The sequence below is a fragment of the Branchiostoma belcheri genome, unplaced genomic scaffold (assembly GCF_001625305.1).
Source record: "Branchiostoma belcheri isolate BF01 breed outbred unplaced genomic scaffold, Haploidv18h27 scaffold8, whole genome shotgun sequence".
Classification (NCBI taxonomy): domain Eukaryota; kingdom Metazoa; phylum Chordata; class Leptocardii; order Amphioxiformes; family Branchiostomatidae; genus Branchiostoma; species Branchiostoma belcheri.
The window spans coordinates 1,234,055-1,249,586 of record NW_017804464.1 but is presented as its reverse complement, the minus strand read 5'-3'; the positions used below and the strand labels follow the sequence as shown (position 1 = coordinate 1,249,586).

General features: G+C 41.2%; 2 protein-coding genes across 3 annotated transcripts; one reads left to right on the top strand and one right to left on the bottom strand.

Moving 5' to 3' along the window:
- Window positions 1-7: 7 nt before the first annotated feature.
- On the bottom strand, window positions 8-6,523 carry LOC109486369 (serine palmitoyltransferase 1-like). Its single transcript, XM_019790199.1, has 15 exons — window positions 6,431-6,523; window positions 5,522-5,629; window positions 5,041-5,135; window positions 4,567-4,660; window positions 4,301-4,373; window positions 3,970-4,102; window positions 3,597-3,726; window positions 3,374-3,463; window positions 2,921-3,028; window positions 2,450-2,545; window positions 1,989-2,085; window positions 1,493-1,547; window positions 1,144-1,258; window positions 572-645; window positions 8-240 (listed from the first exon to the last, which is right to left on the bottom strand). Exons 1-15 carry the CDS (start codon window positions 6,494-6,496, stop codon window positions 150-152), a joined length of 1,425 nt encoding a protein of 474 aa, XP_019645758.1. The 5' UTR covers window positions 6,497-6,523; the 3' UTR covers window positions 8-149.
- Window positions 6,524-6,530: 7 nt separating this feature from the next.
- On the top strand, window positions 6,531-14,200 carry LOC109486290 (FGGY carbohydrate kinase domain-containing protein-like). Of its 2 annotated transcripts, XM_019790082.1 has the most exons (16): window positions 6,531-6,635; window positions 6,995-7,197; window positions 7,586-7,697; window positions 7,835-7,986; window positions 8,284-8,372; window positions 8,797-8,912; window positions 9,356-9,484; window positions 9,718-9,821; window positions 10,259-10,366; window positions 10,609-10,670; window positions 10,912-11,068; window positions 11,452-11,526; window positions 11,692-11,812; window positions 11,974-12,068; window positions 13,627-13,688; window positions 14,084-14,200. In XM_019790082.1, exons 2-16 carry the CDS (start codon window positions 7,009-7,011, stop codon window positions 14,163-14,165), a joined length of 1,653 nt encoding a protein of 550 aa, XP_019645641.1. In that variant the 5' UTR covers window positions 6,531-6,635; window positions 6,995-7,008; the 3' UTR covers window positions 14,166-14,200. The 2 variants fall into 2 exon arrangements, with proteins under 2 accessions (XP_019645641.1, XP_019645642.1); XM_019790083.1 differs by lacking the exon at window positions 9,356-9,484.
- The last annotated feature ends 1,332 nt before the right edge of the window (window positions 14,201-15,532 follow it).

The window sequence follows — 15,532 nt, the reverse complement described above, 5'->3', positions numbered from 1 at the left end:
CCCCCCCCAATTTTTTACTGATCGTAAATTATACTTGTACACAGAAACATTGTATTAAGTTTTGTAGTGTATCACAAGTTTACAGTTTTGTTAATGCTGTTCTCAGAATTTGGACAAAGACTTCAAGAAACATGGTGACTGGCATTCCCTTATAAAACCATCTTGGCCACGTTTGTGATGACGGAGGTTGCGTCATTGATGTCATCTTCTGTCAGCTCCACATTCACGGCTATCCGAATGCTGGAAGAGGAAAATAAGCATTGAAAATTTCTCAAACAAGCACTTCAAACTTGACAACAAATCTTAAGGTAAAAACATCAGAAGTGTAAGATACAAGCATGCAGAATGTGACCTGATTTCTGAAGCCAATAACACCTACATGTAGCTTCAGTGCACACTGAACCAGTCATTTTAGCCTTGATGAAGATGACAGACGGTCATCCAAACATGGGCTATTGTAAACAGGTGGTTGTGAATAAAGAGCCAAAAAAGTAGTCACTACTACAATTAGTTGTTAAGAAAACATAAGCCTGTTGCAGTTAGTACAAATGTAGTTCCAGAGACATCTTACCTGGGAGGTGGCAGCAGATGTTCCTCCCCCTCCAGATAACGTGCCACAGTCAGAGCCACGCCCTGGTTCATGCACTGCAAGGAGAGAAACATAAGTTGGGGATTATCATTTTTGACAAATTTGCCAAGATGAAATGCTCATATGCAAATGTTTAAAGGCATCCAATGCCATTTCAGGGCGGCAAAACTGGAAATATTCTGAATAAGGCTATCTTTTTATTATGTGCCCCACATAAGCACATTTGCATCAGTAGTTTTACATATTGGGCATCTGATACAGTGCAGAATCAAGATCCCAAGATGAGTCCTTTATTTTCTGGGTGGTACCCAAAAATCAGCCCGGGATCCTACCAGTAACTGGATTCCATCACAATTTTCTGCATTTTTGTTCCCATGAATGTCGACATACAATGAGATAGTGTTGTTTCAATTTGGTATGCACACAAGTGACTAGAACATTGACTTTGAAAAATCTGGTTTTCAAGCCCTAAAACTGCATTGGATACCTTTAATACATGTACATTCCTACATTATGCTAATACTGATGCCAGTGATCACCTAAATTTCTATTACCTCATTGCAAATAGTCTCAAGCTTTGTTGTGTCCTCTGTGCGACTAGACTGGGCTGCCAATTGCAAGTGCATGATGGGGGATATGGGCTCTCCGCATACTTTCAGTCCTGGAATACTGTACAAACAACACAGGAATGTTATAAAAGGTCAAAGCAAGACTTTATCTCTACATCTATTTATTGAGAATTACATGTATAACACATTGTGGAAGGATTGACATAACCAGTGCCTATCACTTTGTTGAACACATAAAATTCCACTAAAAAGGCAGAATGAAGATCTAGGTCAAAAATGGCAAAATGAAAAGTTGAAAGCATATTTTCTTACATTTTTTACGGAAGAAACTCACCTTGACAATTTTGCATGCAGCCACTTGCATCTTGTCCTCAGCTCTTCAAATATACCTGAAGACCAGCAACAAGTATTGTTTGAATATTGTACAGCACTTCCTGATTTATAGTTTATAGGGAAACATTCTAACATGTACCAAACATTTGGGAATCAACTTTAGCAGGTACTTTACATTTTTGTAGACAGTCACTGACTGATGAGACTACAAATTTCAATACTACTAGTCTTGTACCCCCAAACACTGCTGATGACCAACCCCTAAACTCCAGCTAACCACTGAAACTCCCGTTAACACCCAAATGTTTGCAACATTGGCCTAGTGCAGCCGGACAGTAGCCAACCTTACCAAACACCAGCCGACCTTGCTCCTGTCCTACTCCTAAACGTGGTTGAGGGGAGTTTGGCAGTGTTCAGGAGGCTATATTTGCCTATTTATAACAGGGGCTTTAGAAACAGGTACAACCTGTCCCTCCCCAAACAAAGTTGGACCTTACCAGGTTTCTCTTCCATGATGAGGAGAGCCTCGGAAGCTGCCACTGACAGCATGGGGGGGAGAGAGGCTGAGAAACAGTAGCCCTGGCCTGACAGTCGCTGAGGTGGGAGAAACATAATTCATGTACATTATGTACTTTGTTTTGATCAACAATACTTTGTGATATCATAAAATGATATGTGGAATATGTATGTTAGTTTTAACATGACATTTGCAGGTTACTGTAGGTAGAAATCTGTTCACTGTATTTCTGATTTCTGATGCATGACGGGGAACAACGGACGTTAAGCCGTGCAGTGAGTGTGAGTGTGAGTGAGTGGGTATAGTAGACACCGACTGTGTGCATCACCGACATTGGCATAAACCTCGGATTTGCATAAAATTCTGAAAATCCAAACCATTGCTCACAATAAGAAAAAAAACACTAGGGCACCCTGTATTGTTGAGGAGGTGCTAACGTACCTGATGGTCGATAACAAAAGAGTCTCCACAGCAGAAACCACCGATAGATGCCAGGGACATCTCCATGTTAGCACTGATCAGGTCAATGTCTTCTATCTTAGAAGGAAAAGGGCACAAGAGTGATGAGTCCTTATGTTTCTCACATAACAGAATGTTTTATTTACCTTTGTAGGAAATCAGGAATTAATGAGTAAACTAGAAGGTAACATTTGCAAAGTAAATGCATAATGTTAACCTTCACATACGGTCTGTTTTGTTAATTCTTACTCGAACACATTCACATATATTTGGTGACAGGAGTCTAAATACCTCCTGCTATAAAACTTCAACATGATGTAACCCAACACCAGTTACCATGGTGAGAGACGGTCTGGTTCAGATCATTGACCAGGTCAGAGGTAAGTGTTTGGAGAAGAAGAAGAAGAGGAAACTGAGCAAAAACAATAATAATGAACATATAAACCAACTGACCGGAACACCAAAGTGCTCTGTGACCCCCCTGCCATTGTCTCCCAGCACTCCGAAGGAAAGACTCTCCTCTATAAAGATTCTCACTTTGTACTTGTACTTCAGCTCAACCTAGAACAAGAGAACACAAACATGTAGATCTCATGATGCTTTTCTTTGTAAATGTAACATTACTTTCTCCATATGACCTACATGTTCGTAATCTCATACAAAAGCTGGTAAAAAAGGATTGCCCATTTTGAATCTAGACCAAACATGTTAACATTATTCCTAGCTAAAGGACTGGCAGCAACATGATGAAATTACAAAATCCAAGTATAATCTTTCATTTTTCCTGTTCACAAATGAAGGCCATTTTGACATGGGTAATTAGATCTCTATGAAAGTGATTAGAACTTTGTAAAGACGCACGGAAACACTATAAGGTCAAAATTACGGTTATCCTGCAGTACTGACCAATTTTGGTAGGGGGACAATGTCTCCATAGTTCATGTAGATCCCCTCCACTAACACAAACCTCCGGGTGACAGCAGCCTTCTTGGGGTTCTGTATGAAGAAACAAGACATTAGCACTCAAACATTGCATACAGAAGAAATCTCATGTTTCTAATGATCCTTCAGCTTAGGTTTTTCTTATTAATGACCCAAACAAAAAAAATGGCACTACAGCTTTCCACACCTTCTTGTCATCCTTAGCCTGTTCCTTGAGAAGTCTCTCCAAGTCTTCCATGTCGTTGTGTTTGAAGTACACCACTTTGCTGCGGGAGGCTAGCAGGCCTTTCTGGATGGCAAAGCAGGCTCCCTCATCACTGGAGAGGGTGAGGTAAGGGTGGCAAAACAGGGTGAAATATACCTGGTGAAATATACATGTTCATAGTACATTCTACATCAAAATCTGGATAAAATTACTGCAAAATAAGACAATATATTGTATTTGTTATAAAATTCTTACCAAAATTTTTTTAACACTCTAATACCAGATTGAGGTATTAAGAAGAACGTTATATAAATTCTACTTCTGGGACGAAAAAGCAAACAATCATGTGTCATACCAGAAGACAATATCACCCCGTTTGGAGTAAGCAGGGATAGCGCTGGCAATGGTGGCAAAGCCATAGGCATACAGGATAGCCTCTTCTGTTCTCGTGAACTTGGCAAGTTTATCCTCAAGGTCAAGGTGAACATCTGCAAAGTGAGAGAACAAAGAAAGAATGAAGGATTTGGTAATTATAAACTGGAAACATAGATATCTTGGTCCAGAAACACTTTCTTTTCAACATTGGTATTCAGACATGCCGGCATCTTTCCTTATCATTCATAGGATGAGAATTAACTAGATATGAAGGGTTCAAGCTAATCCATTGACTGATCTTTTTTACTTACCCACAGTTCCATAAAAGCCACGGGGTCCACAGGATCCGACACCGTACTTATACAGGGCTGAGTTGGCAGCTTTCTACATGGGGAGAGGAAAGACAAATAAAAACTGCTCCATACTTGTGTTTTTGAACAGCACGTTGGTGAAGACTCTGCTTTATGTGTCTATGTGTCAGTAGAACACATAGCAATGGGAAACCCGAAATATCTGGTATCTCATTGTAATCATACTTAAAGCTGTAACAAACAGATATACAATGTATATGTCTTACCTCAATCCGTTTATTACCCAGCATGCCTAGGAAGTTGAGGGTCGCCAGGTTCAGACACTCCTTCCCATCCACCACAACCTTTAACCCTGCTTTCCTGAAAACCACAGCCAATCAACAGTCACGATCACAACTCTGACTCTGGACTGGACTCTGTGGAGCACGCTCAGACCACAACTACATAATGATAACTGTCTACAGGGTAAACAAATGGCTTTTTGGTATCATAGTTTTAAAAATTGGTGTAATGAGATGTAGATGAATGTTCATGAACTGACCCAAAATTACACAAATGTATTAGAAGCATGAATACTTATAAAGATTGAGAACTTCTCAAAAGATAGATTTTGGCTTGTTTGATTCAACAAATTTACATCTCTTTTTGACATACATTCAGGCATAATACATCATCGTAACATGTATGTTTACAATGCTCCCTTTCTGTTATGGCATAACCTAACCAAACATGACACTGACCCAGAGACAACCCGTGGGTGTAAGGCTGGGTGGTCCTCGGGGGTGTCAGGTACCAGCGGCTCTGGCTGCCATTCAGCCAACAGGTCTTCTTTCTCCTACAACAAGGAAGATACATCAAATTCATTCAACACATAATTATGATCCAACTTAAAACATTTGGTGATTGTGGTGTCCTGCCTCCCCCCTAAATACCTTTTGATAAATGGCCATATCATCATTTGGCCAAAGGAGTCATACAGAATGTGATAACTGATAGCACAAGAATTGCATGGACAAACAAATGTAATATTCATGTAGAGTTAAATTAAATACACCAATTTACTTCCTTGGCTCTTGGATGGACACTTTTTGCACAAGAATTCAGCAAGAGGTCAATACAAATCAGTGTTTAATTCTTGGTCTAGTTTGAACATTTCTACTGTAGATCCAATGTTTTAGCCCACTTGTCTACTGTAAATCTGACTGTGTTAGCTGATGTCACCTTCTCTGTGAGCTGTACCCTCTCCTGGATCCTGTAGCTCTTAGAGAACAGCAGACCGATGATCCACACGATCAGCAGCACCTCAATCACGATGTGGTACACTGGGGCCTGCAGGGAGAGTTAATTGTTATAATAGTGATTTTAATACGTGTGATCACTGTTTTTGTTGACATCAGGATTAAGCATAGTAAGCATTCACAAATTATTGGTGGGCGTATGCAAATTATTGGTAAGACAATCAGGCAACTATCACCTGCATTTAGCCTACCACTTGCTGGCTGTGGCATCATAAAATTGTATAATTGGTTGTGCTAATTGTACAGGTGAGCTCTTTTAATTTTACATAATTTGTGGGGATAGCTGTTTAAGCTGACACAATTTGTAGCAGGGTGGCAACAAGTATGAATGGCAGGCTGTATTTCAGGAAAATAATATTGTGGGTGCATAAAAATGGGAATTACACTTTGTAGAATTATAAATAAAATTCTAAAAGGCAAACAATGAAAAATGACATTAATGAAAGTACAAACCCATCTAAAAAAAATTATTTTGCACCCCTCATCATCGTTTTTGGTTTGTCCCTAACAACACCGTACCCCCTTCGATCAAAACTTTCTTGTTTGCTCGTTTGTTTGATGTTGTTTGATGTTATACGACATAAAGTACTTGTTGTCCAACAGATTTATCCAATAAGAAGTTGGGAGATGTAGGTAATACCTAAAAGTAAGCGTGGCTCGAGAAATCACGCCACAACGCAACGGTAAAAATAAGAAAAAGAACGCCTGTTGTGTAACGTCACGTTTGTATGTAAATCGCTGCTCTACGCAGCATCATACGAGTAAAACATGATTCTATAGTGATTGAACACTATATCAGTAACACGTAGAAGCTCTTTGAAGCGGTATTTACCTGTAGAAAGGCCTGTACCATCTGCATCATGTACCACGGTTCCACGATCACGTCTTCCACCGCCATTTTGTGTCAGGTTCAGGTCAGGTGAAAGGTTAAAGGGCACCGCATATGGCTGGTCAAAGGTCGCTTGCCGCGAAGTTTGTCACGGGTTTTTGGTGGCGTTCAAAGTCATCATCATCTTAGAGTAACCTTTTGTGAAACTGTAAGCGATCCTAATTACTGATTGATTAATTTAGTGATTGGTATATTGCATGATTCAAGATATTGATAATAACTTTTGCATACTATTTAAAGTTAAAGCTAACATCTTCACATGTTATCAAAAGTATATCATATGTTATCATATTAACGTTAACTCTTCCAAATTATGCATCTGAAACAGTGAATCTGCCTGATTTTCAAGGATTATGTGATAACTTTTAATCATAGTTTTACAGCAGAGTTGAAGGTTGTCATGTCTTAAATAAATGTGTTAATATTCTTACCATTGAAGGAGGATTTTTAACCTCCTTGTTCTAATACACTGGGACTACAATAGATTTCAGCTCAATTGTTTTCCAGCTCTGTAGCTGAGCATGATTGATGCAGAGCGGTACTATGTGGGAGTAGACGTAGGTACGGGGAGCGCTCGTGCAGCTCTTGTTGACAGAACGGGACGGGTACTATCCAGAGCGGAACATCCCATCCAAACATGGAACCCCCAGCCAGACTTCTACCAGCAATCATCAGATGACATCTGGGCTGCCTGCTGCACAGTTGTCAAGGTGAGGGTTTACAGAAAAACCTGGGTGCCTGCCTGGCCAGTCTACCTTGCCTGTCCACCAGGCCAGGCTAGCGTGTCAGGCTTAGTACTCAGGTCCCCCCATTCATATTCTCATGAAGAAAAAAGACATCCAAGCAGCTGTGCCCTCTAGGAGAATGCACGGAAATTACATCCATTACACTGGTACGTAACGGTACATCTTAGGGTAACCCTAAATTAGGGTTATGGTAATGAGCGTGTAGTATAACCCTAAATTAGGGCTATGGTTACCCTTGATTAGCTCTTGGTAAGGTGTCTGTTAGACATTGAAACATAAATAAGATGAGAGAAGTACTGGTTGTGTATAAGAAAATTCCAACATTAAGGTGTGTTATTTCTGCCATTTGCAGAAAGTGACATCAACAGTGGAGGTGACCCAGGTGCGTGGGGTTGGGTTTGATGCGACCTGTTCACTGGTCCTGCTGGACACTGAGGGCAAACCTCTCACTGTCAGCAAATCAGGTAGGAGTCTCTTTTTATCAACAACTCAACATGTTAACTTAAGTCATTGACAAAACAATATGCAGTATTCTTTGACATGACTTTTGCAAAGTCTTCTACAAGTTTTACAAGTTATATTCTGTGTTTCCCTGTTTTAGGAGAGAATGAACAGAACATTGTTCTATGGATGGACCATCGAGCTACGGAGCAGGCAGAGAGGATAAATACTACCCATCATGCCGTCCTGAAATACGTAGGTGGGGCAATCTCTCCAGAAATGGCACCACCCAAACTACTCTGGCTAAAAGAGGTAACTTACATCATATGTTGTCATATTTGTGTATTCAGCAAGGTCTTGATTTTGATATTGCTACTTTTTTTTTAAGTTTTTTCCATTGCTAGGATCATTTTCTTATGGAAAGACAACATTCTGTGCTCCAATGTCAAGCTTAAATTCACAACTGAAATGTAACAGTTAATATTTGCATTACCTTAAAGAGCTTATTACAGATTTTCTGCAGGCTATGCTATGATCTTTTCTCTCTTAGATGGAATTTTGCTCTTAAATGTTGTTGCAATACATCTGCTCCTTTTTGTCTGTCAACAGAATCTTGGTGAGGCATGCTGGGAGAAGGCAGGTCACATGTTTGAATTACCTGACTATCTAACATGGAGAGCCACAGGAAGTGCTTCCAGGTCAGATTGATATCATTTCCTGAGTGTCAAACACATTCTAGCTAGTTCTCACCTACATTCCTTGTATCTGTTCCTGAACACCATACTCTGTATGGATAGTGTATGGATAGCACCAAGGACAGGTCCTATTTGTGGATTGTGTTCAGCACTAAGGACAGGTATGTTTGCCTGTGTGAGGATGGTGTTCAGCACTAAGGATGTGTCTGCCTGTATAAGGGCAAGTGTGTTTGCTTGTTTGTGAATGGTGTTCAGCACCAAGGACAGGAATGTTTGCCTGTGTATGGATAGTGTTCAGCACTAAGGACAGGTAGGTTTTTGATTTGTGGATGGTGTTCAGCACTATGGACATGTCTGTTTTCCTTTGTGTTGTAACAGCAGAAATCATCATATTCCTTACAGTTTCTTCTTCTCTATTGTATTGCAGGTCCCTGTGTAGTCTGATATGCAAGTGGACATATTCTGCATCTGACGAGTGGAGTGACAGTTTCTGGCAGGAGATTGGACTAGCAGATCTTGTCTCAGATAACTATGCAAAAATTGGTATTGTGTTGAACTAGCATAAAATTTCACCCACACTTAAGGTAGAATAGTATTGTCCCAGGCTAACAGTGCTGATTAAACTTACTTAAAGTAAATTGTAAAGTTGAAATGTTTCTTGCCATTGTGCAGAGTTCCAGACACAAAAATAACTGGTATGGACAGTGTTCAGCACCAAGGACAGTTCCGTTTGCTAGTGTGTAAACTAGGGCTGTCTACCGAAGAGTAATATCAAGTACAATCCTTTCATGTCCTGATTCACAGGCAAACATTACTACATTACAAGCCAATATGAGTGATTCCTAGCTGTTTTTTGTTTACACCATATGCATGCAAATTATTTGAAGTCATATAAAAATCAGTGGTAGACAAATTAATCAATCATCACTGCCTATGACTCACTAGCAATCACTCGTACTCCAATATTTCTATCTCTTTGCCTACAGGCTGTGCAGTCCAGTCCCCTGGTGAGAGGGTAGGAAAGGGGTTGACCAAGTCTGCTGCTGTAGAACTGGGACTGGCAGAGGGCACAGCTGTGGGGACCTCACTCATAGATGCACATGCAGGGGGACTAGGTACTTCAAGTTACCCCCAAAGATTAACTGATTTCACCAGTATTTCTTTGTTAAGTCTTGACCATCAAGGCATTTATAAACAGATTTTCATAAGATTTGGGAAAAACTCTCCAAAAGATTCGTAGAATTTAGAATGTTGCGGCAATGCAGATGTGTTATGTTATTATGATTAGTACTGTACTACAAGTATGTTGTGTGAAATGCTTTCTAAAGCAGTGGAATTTTTCTTTCAGGAATGGTAGGAGCAGATGTCAAAGGTCATAACCTGCCATGTGAAAATCAACCAATCACAGCCCGGCTCTCCCTTATATGTGGCACATCCTCCTGTCATATGGCTGTAAGTAAATTTTTAATTTCACATCTAAACTGTCTGTGTAGCTTGTTACACCTAGCCTTTGCACATCTAAATCTAAGCATTGTTTAAGCTACCTAGTGATGATGCACCTACTGTACTTGGTGGCAGTTCCACTCTACGATAGTTCTAGGAAAAAAAGTTTTTTTAACACCTGAATCCATAGTTGATAATTCTTGTACTTTTGAAGGCATGACTATTTCTTGTTCTTTTCTGGGCTGGAAAGAGGTACATCAACCAGTTTATACGTTATTTTGTACAATGTCATTTTCCCCATCTTCACTGACACAGGTACCCACTATAGGTTGGTTTTCATTTCATGTGACACTACCAACTGTTTCCCATTCAACCATTCTGCTACTTTCAATATAGTGACTCATTTAGAAGGACCATGTTTGACCTAGAGTATTTTTGACCTTCAGCTCAGTAAGGACGCCATCTTTGTGCCAGGTGTGTGGGGCCCTTACTTCTCCGCTATGGTGCCAGGCCTCTGGCTCAACGAGGGAGGGCAGAGTGCAACCGGAAAAGTGGTCAGTAGAAAGACAGACTTTTTAAAAAAACCTTTGAAGGCTTCTGATCCAACATAAAATATTCAGAAAATTCAGAGTTTTTCTTATGGTTTTCTTCAGGATGACTAAGTCAATTATTGCCTCCAACATGTTATTGTGGCCTTACTGACATGTACCATGTAGGGCTCAATAGCTTGGAAATCTGCTGTCTTGTTTGAGTTGGTAAAAGTTCCCATCCTTTCTAAAGACAACTCTTTTGACAGATAGACCATGTTATAGAGACCCACGCTGCCTTTCCAGAACTGAAGGAGAAGGCCAAGAGCAGGTAGTGATATGTCTTTTAAATGTGTAGCTAATTCTTCTGCAGTTTTAGTTTATTACAATTATAGATATTCTTCCATTTCATGGTCATCTTACAAAAGCTCACCACAGGTTCATGATTTGAAGAAGTTGTACCAACCTTTCTTACAACTTAGTATTGCACCGCTTATTGTGTGACACAGTCTCATCTTATAATGCCCCACAGTGACTTCTTTTCTTCCTTAATGAATGTCTGTTTTTCTCAGTGGAAAGTCTGTCTCTGAATACCTGAACACGTACCTGTCCGGCCTGGCATCAGACAGGCACCTCTCGTCACCGGCCACTCTGGTCGGCAGTCTCCACGTCTGGCCAGATTACCATGGCAACAGGTCACCCCTTGGTGACCCCTCCCTCACAGGCATGGTAAGGTTCTACATAGCGTTATTTTTTCTTCTCTCTATCCTGGTTTTCATGTTTGATGTAAACTTGCAGTTTGTTTATAATCTATTGCCACAACAAGTCAAAATTTGGAAAATATGTCTATACTACATGTCAAATATACATGTAGTATAAAAACAGACAACATCACCAAAACAGACGTGAAAGCTTGGTTGAAAAGATGAGAATAAATAACTTGACCTAGTAACATTTCAATTCCTACAAGCTGAGGGGAATTTTGTTAATGGTCTGTCGTTCAGCACCAATGACAGGAAGGGTGGTAAGATGTAATTGTAAATCTATCTCTATATCTAGGTATTAGTTTATTGGTATACAACAAACAGTTTGAAAGAAAGTTTTGTTTGCAGATCTGTGGACTTCGATTGAGTGCAGGCCTCCAAGACCTGGCACTCCTGTACCTGGCCACAGTACAAGCCCTGGCAGTGAGTTCTCCCTCCAAATAATATCTCATTCTACTGTTGAGAAAAGGAAATATATTTGTTTTTTCAATATTTCTCTGTCAGTCTGTATCACTCTCTAGATTTTCAACTTACAATGTGATAAACATCACTCTATATCCAATTCTGAATCATGTTCTCTCGACCCAGTATGGCACCAGACACATTCTGGAGGCTCTTCAAGGGGCGGGGCATGACATCAGCACCTTGTTCATGTGTGGGGGGCTCAGCAAGAACCCCTTGTTTGTACAGACTCATGCAGATGTCACAGGTCAGAGGTCACATGACTAACGAATGATCCATTTTTGGCACATTTATGCTTGGTTTGCTAAGGTAACTATAGACTGATGATACAATGTATTATGACTGTTTTTTACTATCATTTTCTCAAGCTTGAATTTAATCATTCTTTTTTTTACCCCACCGGCCCAGGCTTGCCTGTAGTTCTTCCCAAGGAGCCTGAGTCAGTGCTGGTTGGAGCAGCGATTCTTGGAGCTTATGCTTCGGGGGACTTTCTAACTATACAGGTCAGTCAGCAGTCAGATATGGGCAACAGACAGGTTAAGATCTGTAGCAGCTGACTTGGTCAGCCCTATTGCCTACCCGCTTACCAGGGAACTGCACTGCACAGCTTGTGGGCAGAGAGATAGAAATTGTTGTTATTGTTTAGAGATACTGTTTAGAGAAGTATTGCAATTGGCTGGTAGTTAGATTTATCCTGGCTGCCATCCGATTTGTAACGGCAACCCCCCAAAAATTGGATGGCAACCATGCTAAGTTTGAGTTTGCTGTGAATTGGGATCTAAGATAATTGCACCAGAAATCACACAGCCCCATCCTCCTTCGCAGGGCTAAAATCCTCCGGTTCCTTCCTTCGGGTTTTAGCCCTGCTATTTACCGCTGACAGTTTGACTTTTGGTGACGTCACTTATAAATAATTCATGAGCTTGCCTTATTTGGCACAAACCAATCAGCGCCAAGATTACAACTTTACAAAATGGCGGCGCGGTAGAATAACAACAACAGAGAAGCATGGAGCGTGCTGAGGGGGGAGGAACCAAGATTTGCTTGTTTTGTGGGAAGGGGGTCGTTCCAAAAAGTTACCGCTCGCTGTTTTCAGTTCACGTGACCTCCCTTCACGCACAGATCCGGCAGATTTTGCGCGTGACACCTGACAAAAAAGTCTGGACGAGGAAAGGGCTGTCAAGCGCCATCTGCCGCGAGTGCTTTGCAAAACTTAACCGGCTGGCCAAGACGGATGTCGGGGGGCTTGCCCTAACTCTGTCTCGGCTTTGGCCAGGGCTTTGGCCGCTGCTGGGAAGCCCATATAGCACAGGCTCTTCCCTCCTCCTGTCCGCACACTCAGAAAAATGTCTCTGCCATCAAGCAGCGCCCGTAGCGTCGACTGCTGATGCTCACGAAACCGCTCGACTCCAAATAAATCTTGCACGGCTCGCACGAAACTTCTAGTATCTGTAATAGCCGCCATCTTGGCCTGTCCCAACATGGGAATGTAAGACGTAACCTGATTGGCTAATAGGTTCCCAGCGACCTTTGCGGTTTTTGCGCAAAGCTCGGTGCGCAAATTCTCTGATTGGCTGACAGCAGTTTGGCGGTGACGTCACCAAAAGTCAAACTGTCAGCGGTAAATAGCAGGGCTAAAACCCGAAGGAAGGAACCGGAGGATTTTAGCCCTGCGAAGGAGGATGCACAGCCCTTGTCTTCACAAAAGCAAACAGACCTATCCTTGGTGCTGAACACTGTCCACACCAACCTCAACTGTGACATGCAGTGATCTAACAAAACAGAAAGAATCAGAGGAAACTAAATACTTGTTCTAAAAAATAGGGAGACTTTGAAATTGCTATCAGTTCCCACTCACAATACAGCTTGGACTTAATACTATTTCTTAAAACTTACTCAGCATTTGTTACTCCGGCAAAGTTAAAATTTCAATCTGATTGTTCGCTTGGGTTTTTACAAATTCAATCCAAAATAAAATCCTAAACCATAAATTAAGATTCTGTCAATGCTAGAACTTTTTTAAAATTTTAATTACTCATACTGGTTCTTTTACCTTCCTAGAGTGCAATGGGCTGCATGGCTAGGGTGGGGTCAGTGTTGCAACCAAGTCTACAGGACAGAAGGTATGGGTTTTTCTCTCTTGCAAAAATTCATTTTGAAGCTCAATTGCCATCCTGGATAGACCTACATGGGCTTTCATAGTCAGCAGAGCTGAAATAATTTATGCCATCATATGAAATTTGATCATTAGTCTTCATCATCAGTTTTGAGTCAAAAATTCTGTACCCTGTTGTTTTTGGAATTAAGCTGAAAAGCTTATCCAAACACCTTCTGTAATAGCTGCTTGTAATTCAATTGCTGGGAAATTGCATTGAATGCAGCCTGACAAAATGAACAACAATTGTCCTTTCTATCGTAAAACCTTTGTAAGGCTGCACAACAACAGGACTTAGAGGATTTTCATCATTACAAGTCGAAAACGTATGTGTAATGCCCTGCAATGATTCTTCCTCTACAGGTATCATGACAAGAAGTATGCTGTTTTCCTGAAGATGGTAGAGAACCAGAGAGAATATGCCAGCATCATGTGTAGTACATAAAGTAGACAGTAGGATTAGCTCATTGTTCACTGTGAAATATAACACCATTTTTACTTGTGTTGGAGGACAAAGGAAACAAACGGAAGGCACATCCGCTCAGAGAGATAACTTCTACTCAACAGACTTTATTCAAACCTCTCGAACAGGACCTAAGAACGGGTTTACGGAAAAACCTGGGCTGTCTACCTTACCAGGCTACCTTACCAGTCTACCTTGCCTGTCTAGGACGTCAGGCTACTGAACTCCCCCCATCCACAGCCTCACGAACAGCAAGACTTCCAAGCAGCTGCGCCCCCTGGCGGAATGCATCAGAATTGCACCCACTACTTTGGCACGTGCGTGTGCACAAACCTGTGCAGCATGGAGTTAAACATAACCCGACTAATCGCGCTCCTGGCGGTCGTCGACCCGAAGTGGGTGGGGGTCATTAACCTCTTGTGTAACACAGGCTATGTTAACACAGCAAGAAAACACAAATTTAGCACAAATTTAGCACAAATAAATATACGCTATGTGCTATGCGCTAGTGACAATCATCGTCACTCGGCGTGGTTACCCAAGTGATGTCAATGTGTCAGGAATGGGGTGTAAGTGAAGAGATGTCACACGTTGTGCGATAGCGATTCAGCCGCTTCAGCGATTCTTCATTTGAACGTTATTTTTCGTTGAAGGGTAAAAGTTTTAACATCATGTCTTCTTTTTCATTTTTTTGTTTAATTCTGAAAAGACACTTTTACAGCACAGAGACCAGTCCTAACCTCCGTCATACGATAACATGTGGACGTCCTTATCTCCACATGGGATAATCAATTCTATAAGCTACATATTATCGAATTACATGGATAAACACATGCTATGACCGAGAGAGAGGACTGTACGATATTTACCGGGTTGAAAATTTTTTTGGCCTGGGGGAGGGCCATGGAAAAAAAATTTGAGATGGGGTGAGGGCCATCGAAAAAAAAAATCGGCCTGGGGGAGGGCCACCGAAAAACTTTTGTAAAATATGGCGTCGCGTAGTACCGAATTACAAGAAATACGCCGTAAATTCCCGAATATAGCACGCACTTTTTACATTTTTCAAAATCCCAGAAGTGTCTCGGGCCGTCGCCAAAGTCGCGGTGCGTACTTTATTTGAGTTTTCCGCCGACAAATCCGTGGACGACCCAGGAATATAGCGGAACACCGGCACGGGGAGCTTGGAACGACATCGATTCGTCCATAGCATGTTTAGATAAGAATATTGACGAGTGGATATAAAGTTAAACTTCAATAAATGAACATATTTCCTGTGACTTTCGTCGATATTGACACCAAGTTGCGGTAAAAGAAGAAGTCAAGTCACCCACGGTAAGAAAATGTAGGTT

Bases quoted from the DNA above. Each gene is read 5' to 3' on its own strand.
- LOC109486369 (XM_019790199.1), bottom strand. From the start codon at position 6,496: ATGGCGGTGGAAGACGTGATCGTGGAACCGTGGTACATGATGCAGATG. The intron at 4,374-4,566 runs GTAAGACATATA...CTCCCCATGTAG, and splicing joins TGGGTAATAAACGGATTGAG to AAAGCTGCCAACTCAGCCCT. The intron at 2,086-2,449 runs GTACGTTAGCAC...CTCCCACCTCAG, and splicing joins CTTTTGTTATCGACCATCAG to CGACTGTCAGGCCAGGGCTA.
- LOC109486290 (XM_019790082.1), top strand. From the start codon at position 7,009: ATGATTGATGCAGAGCGGTACTATGTGGGAGTAGACGTAGGTACGGGG. The intron at 7,698-7,834 runs GTAGGAGTCTCT...TCCCTGTTTTAG, and splicing joins TCTCACTGTCAGCAAATCAG to GAGAGAATGAACAGAACATT. The intron at 10,671-10,911 runs GTAGTGATATGT...TGTTTTTCTCAG, and splicing joins AAGGAGAAGGCCAAGAGCAG to TGGAAAGTCTGTCTCTGAAT.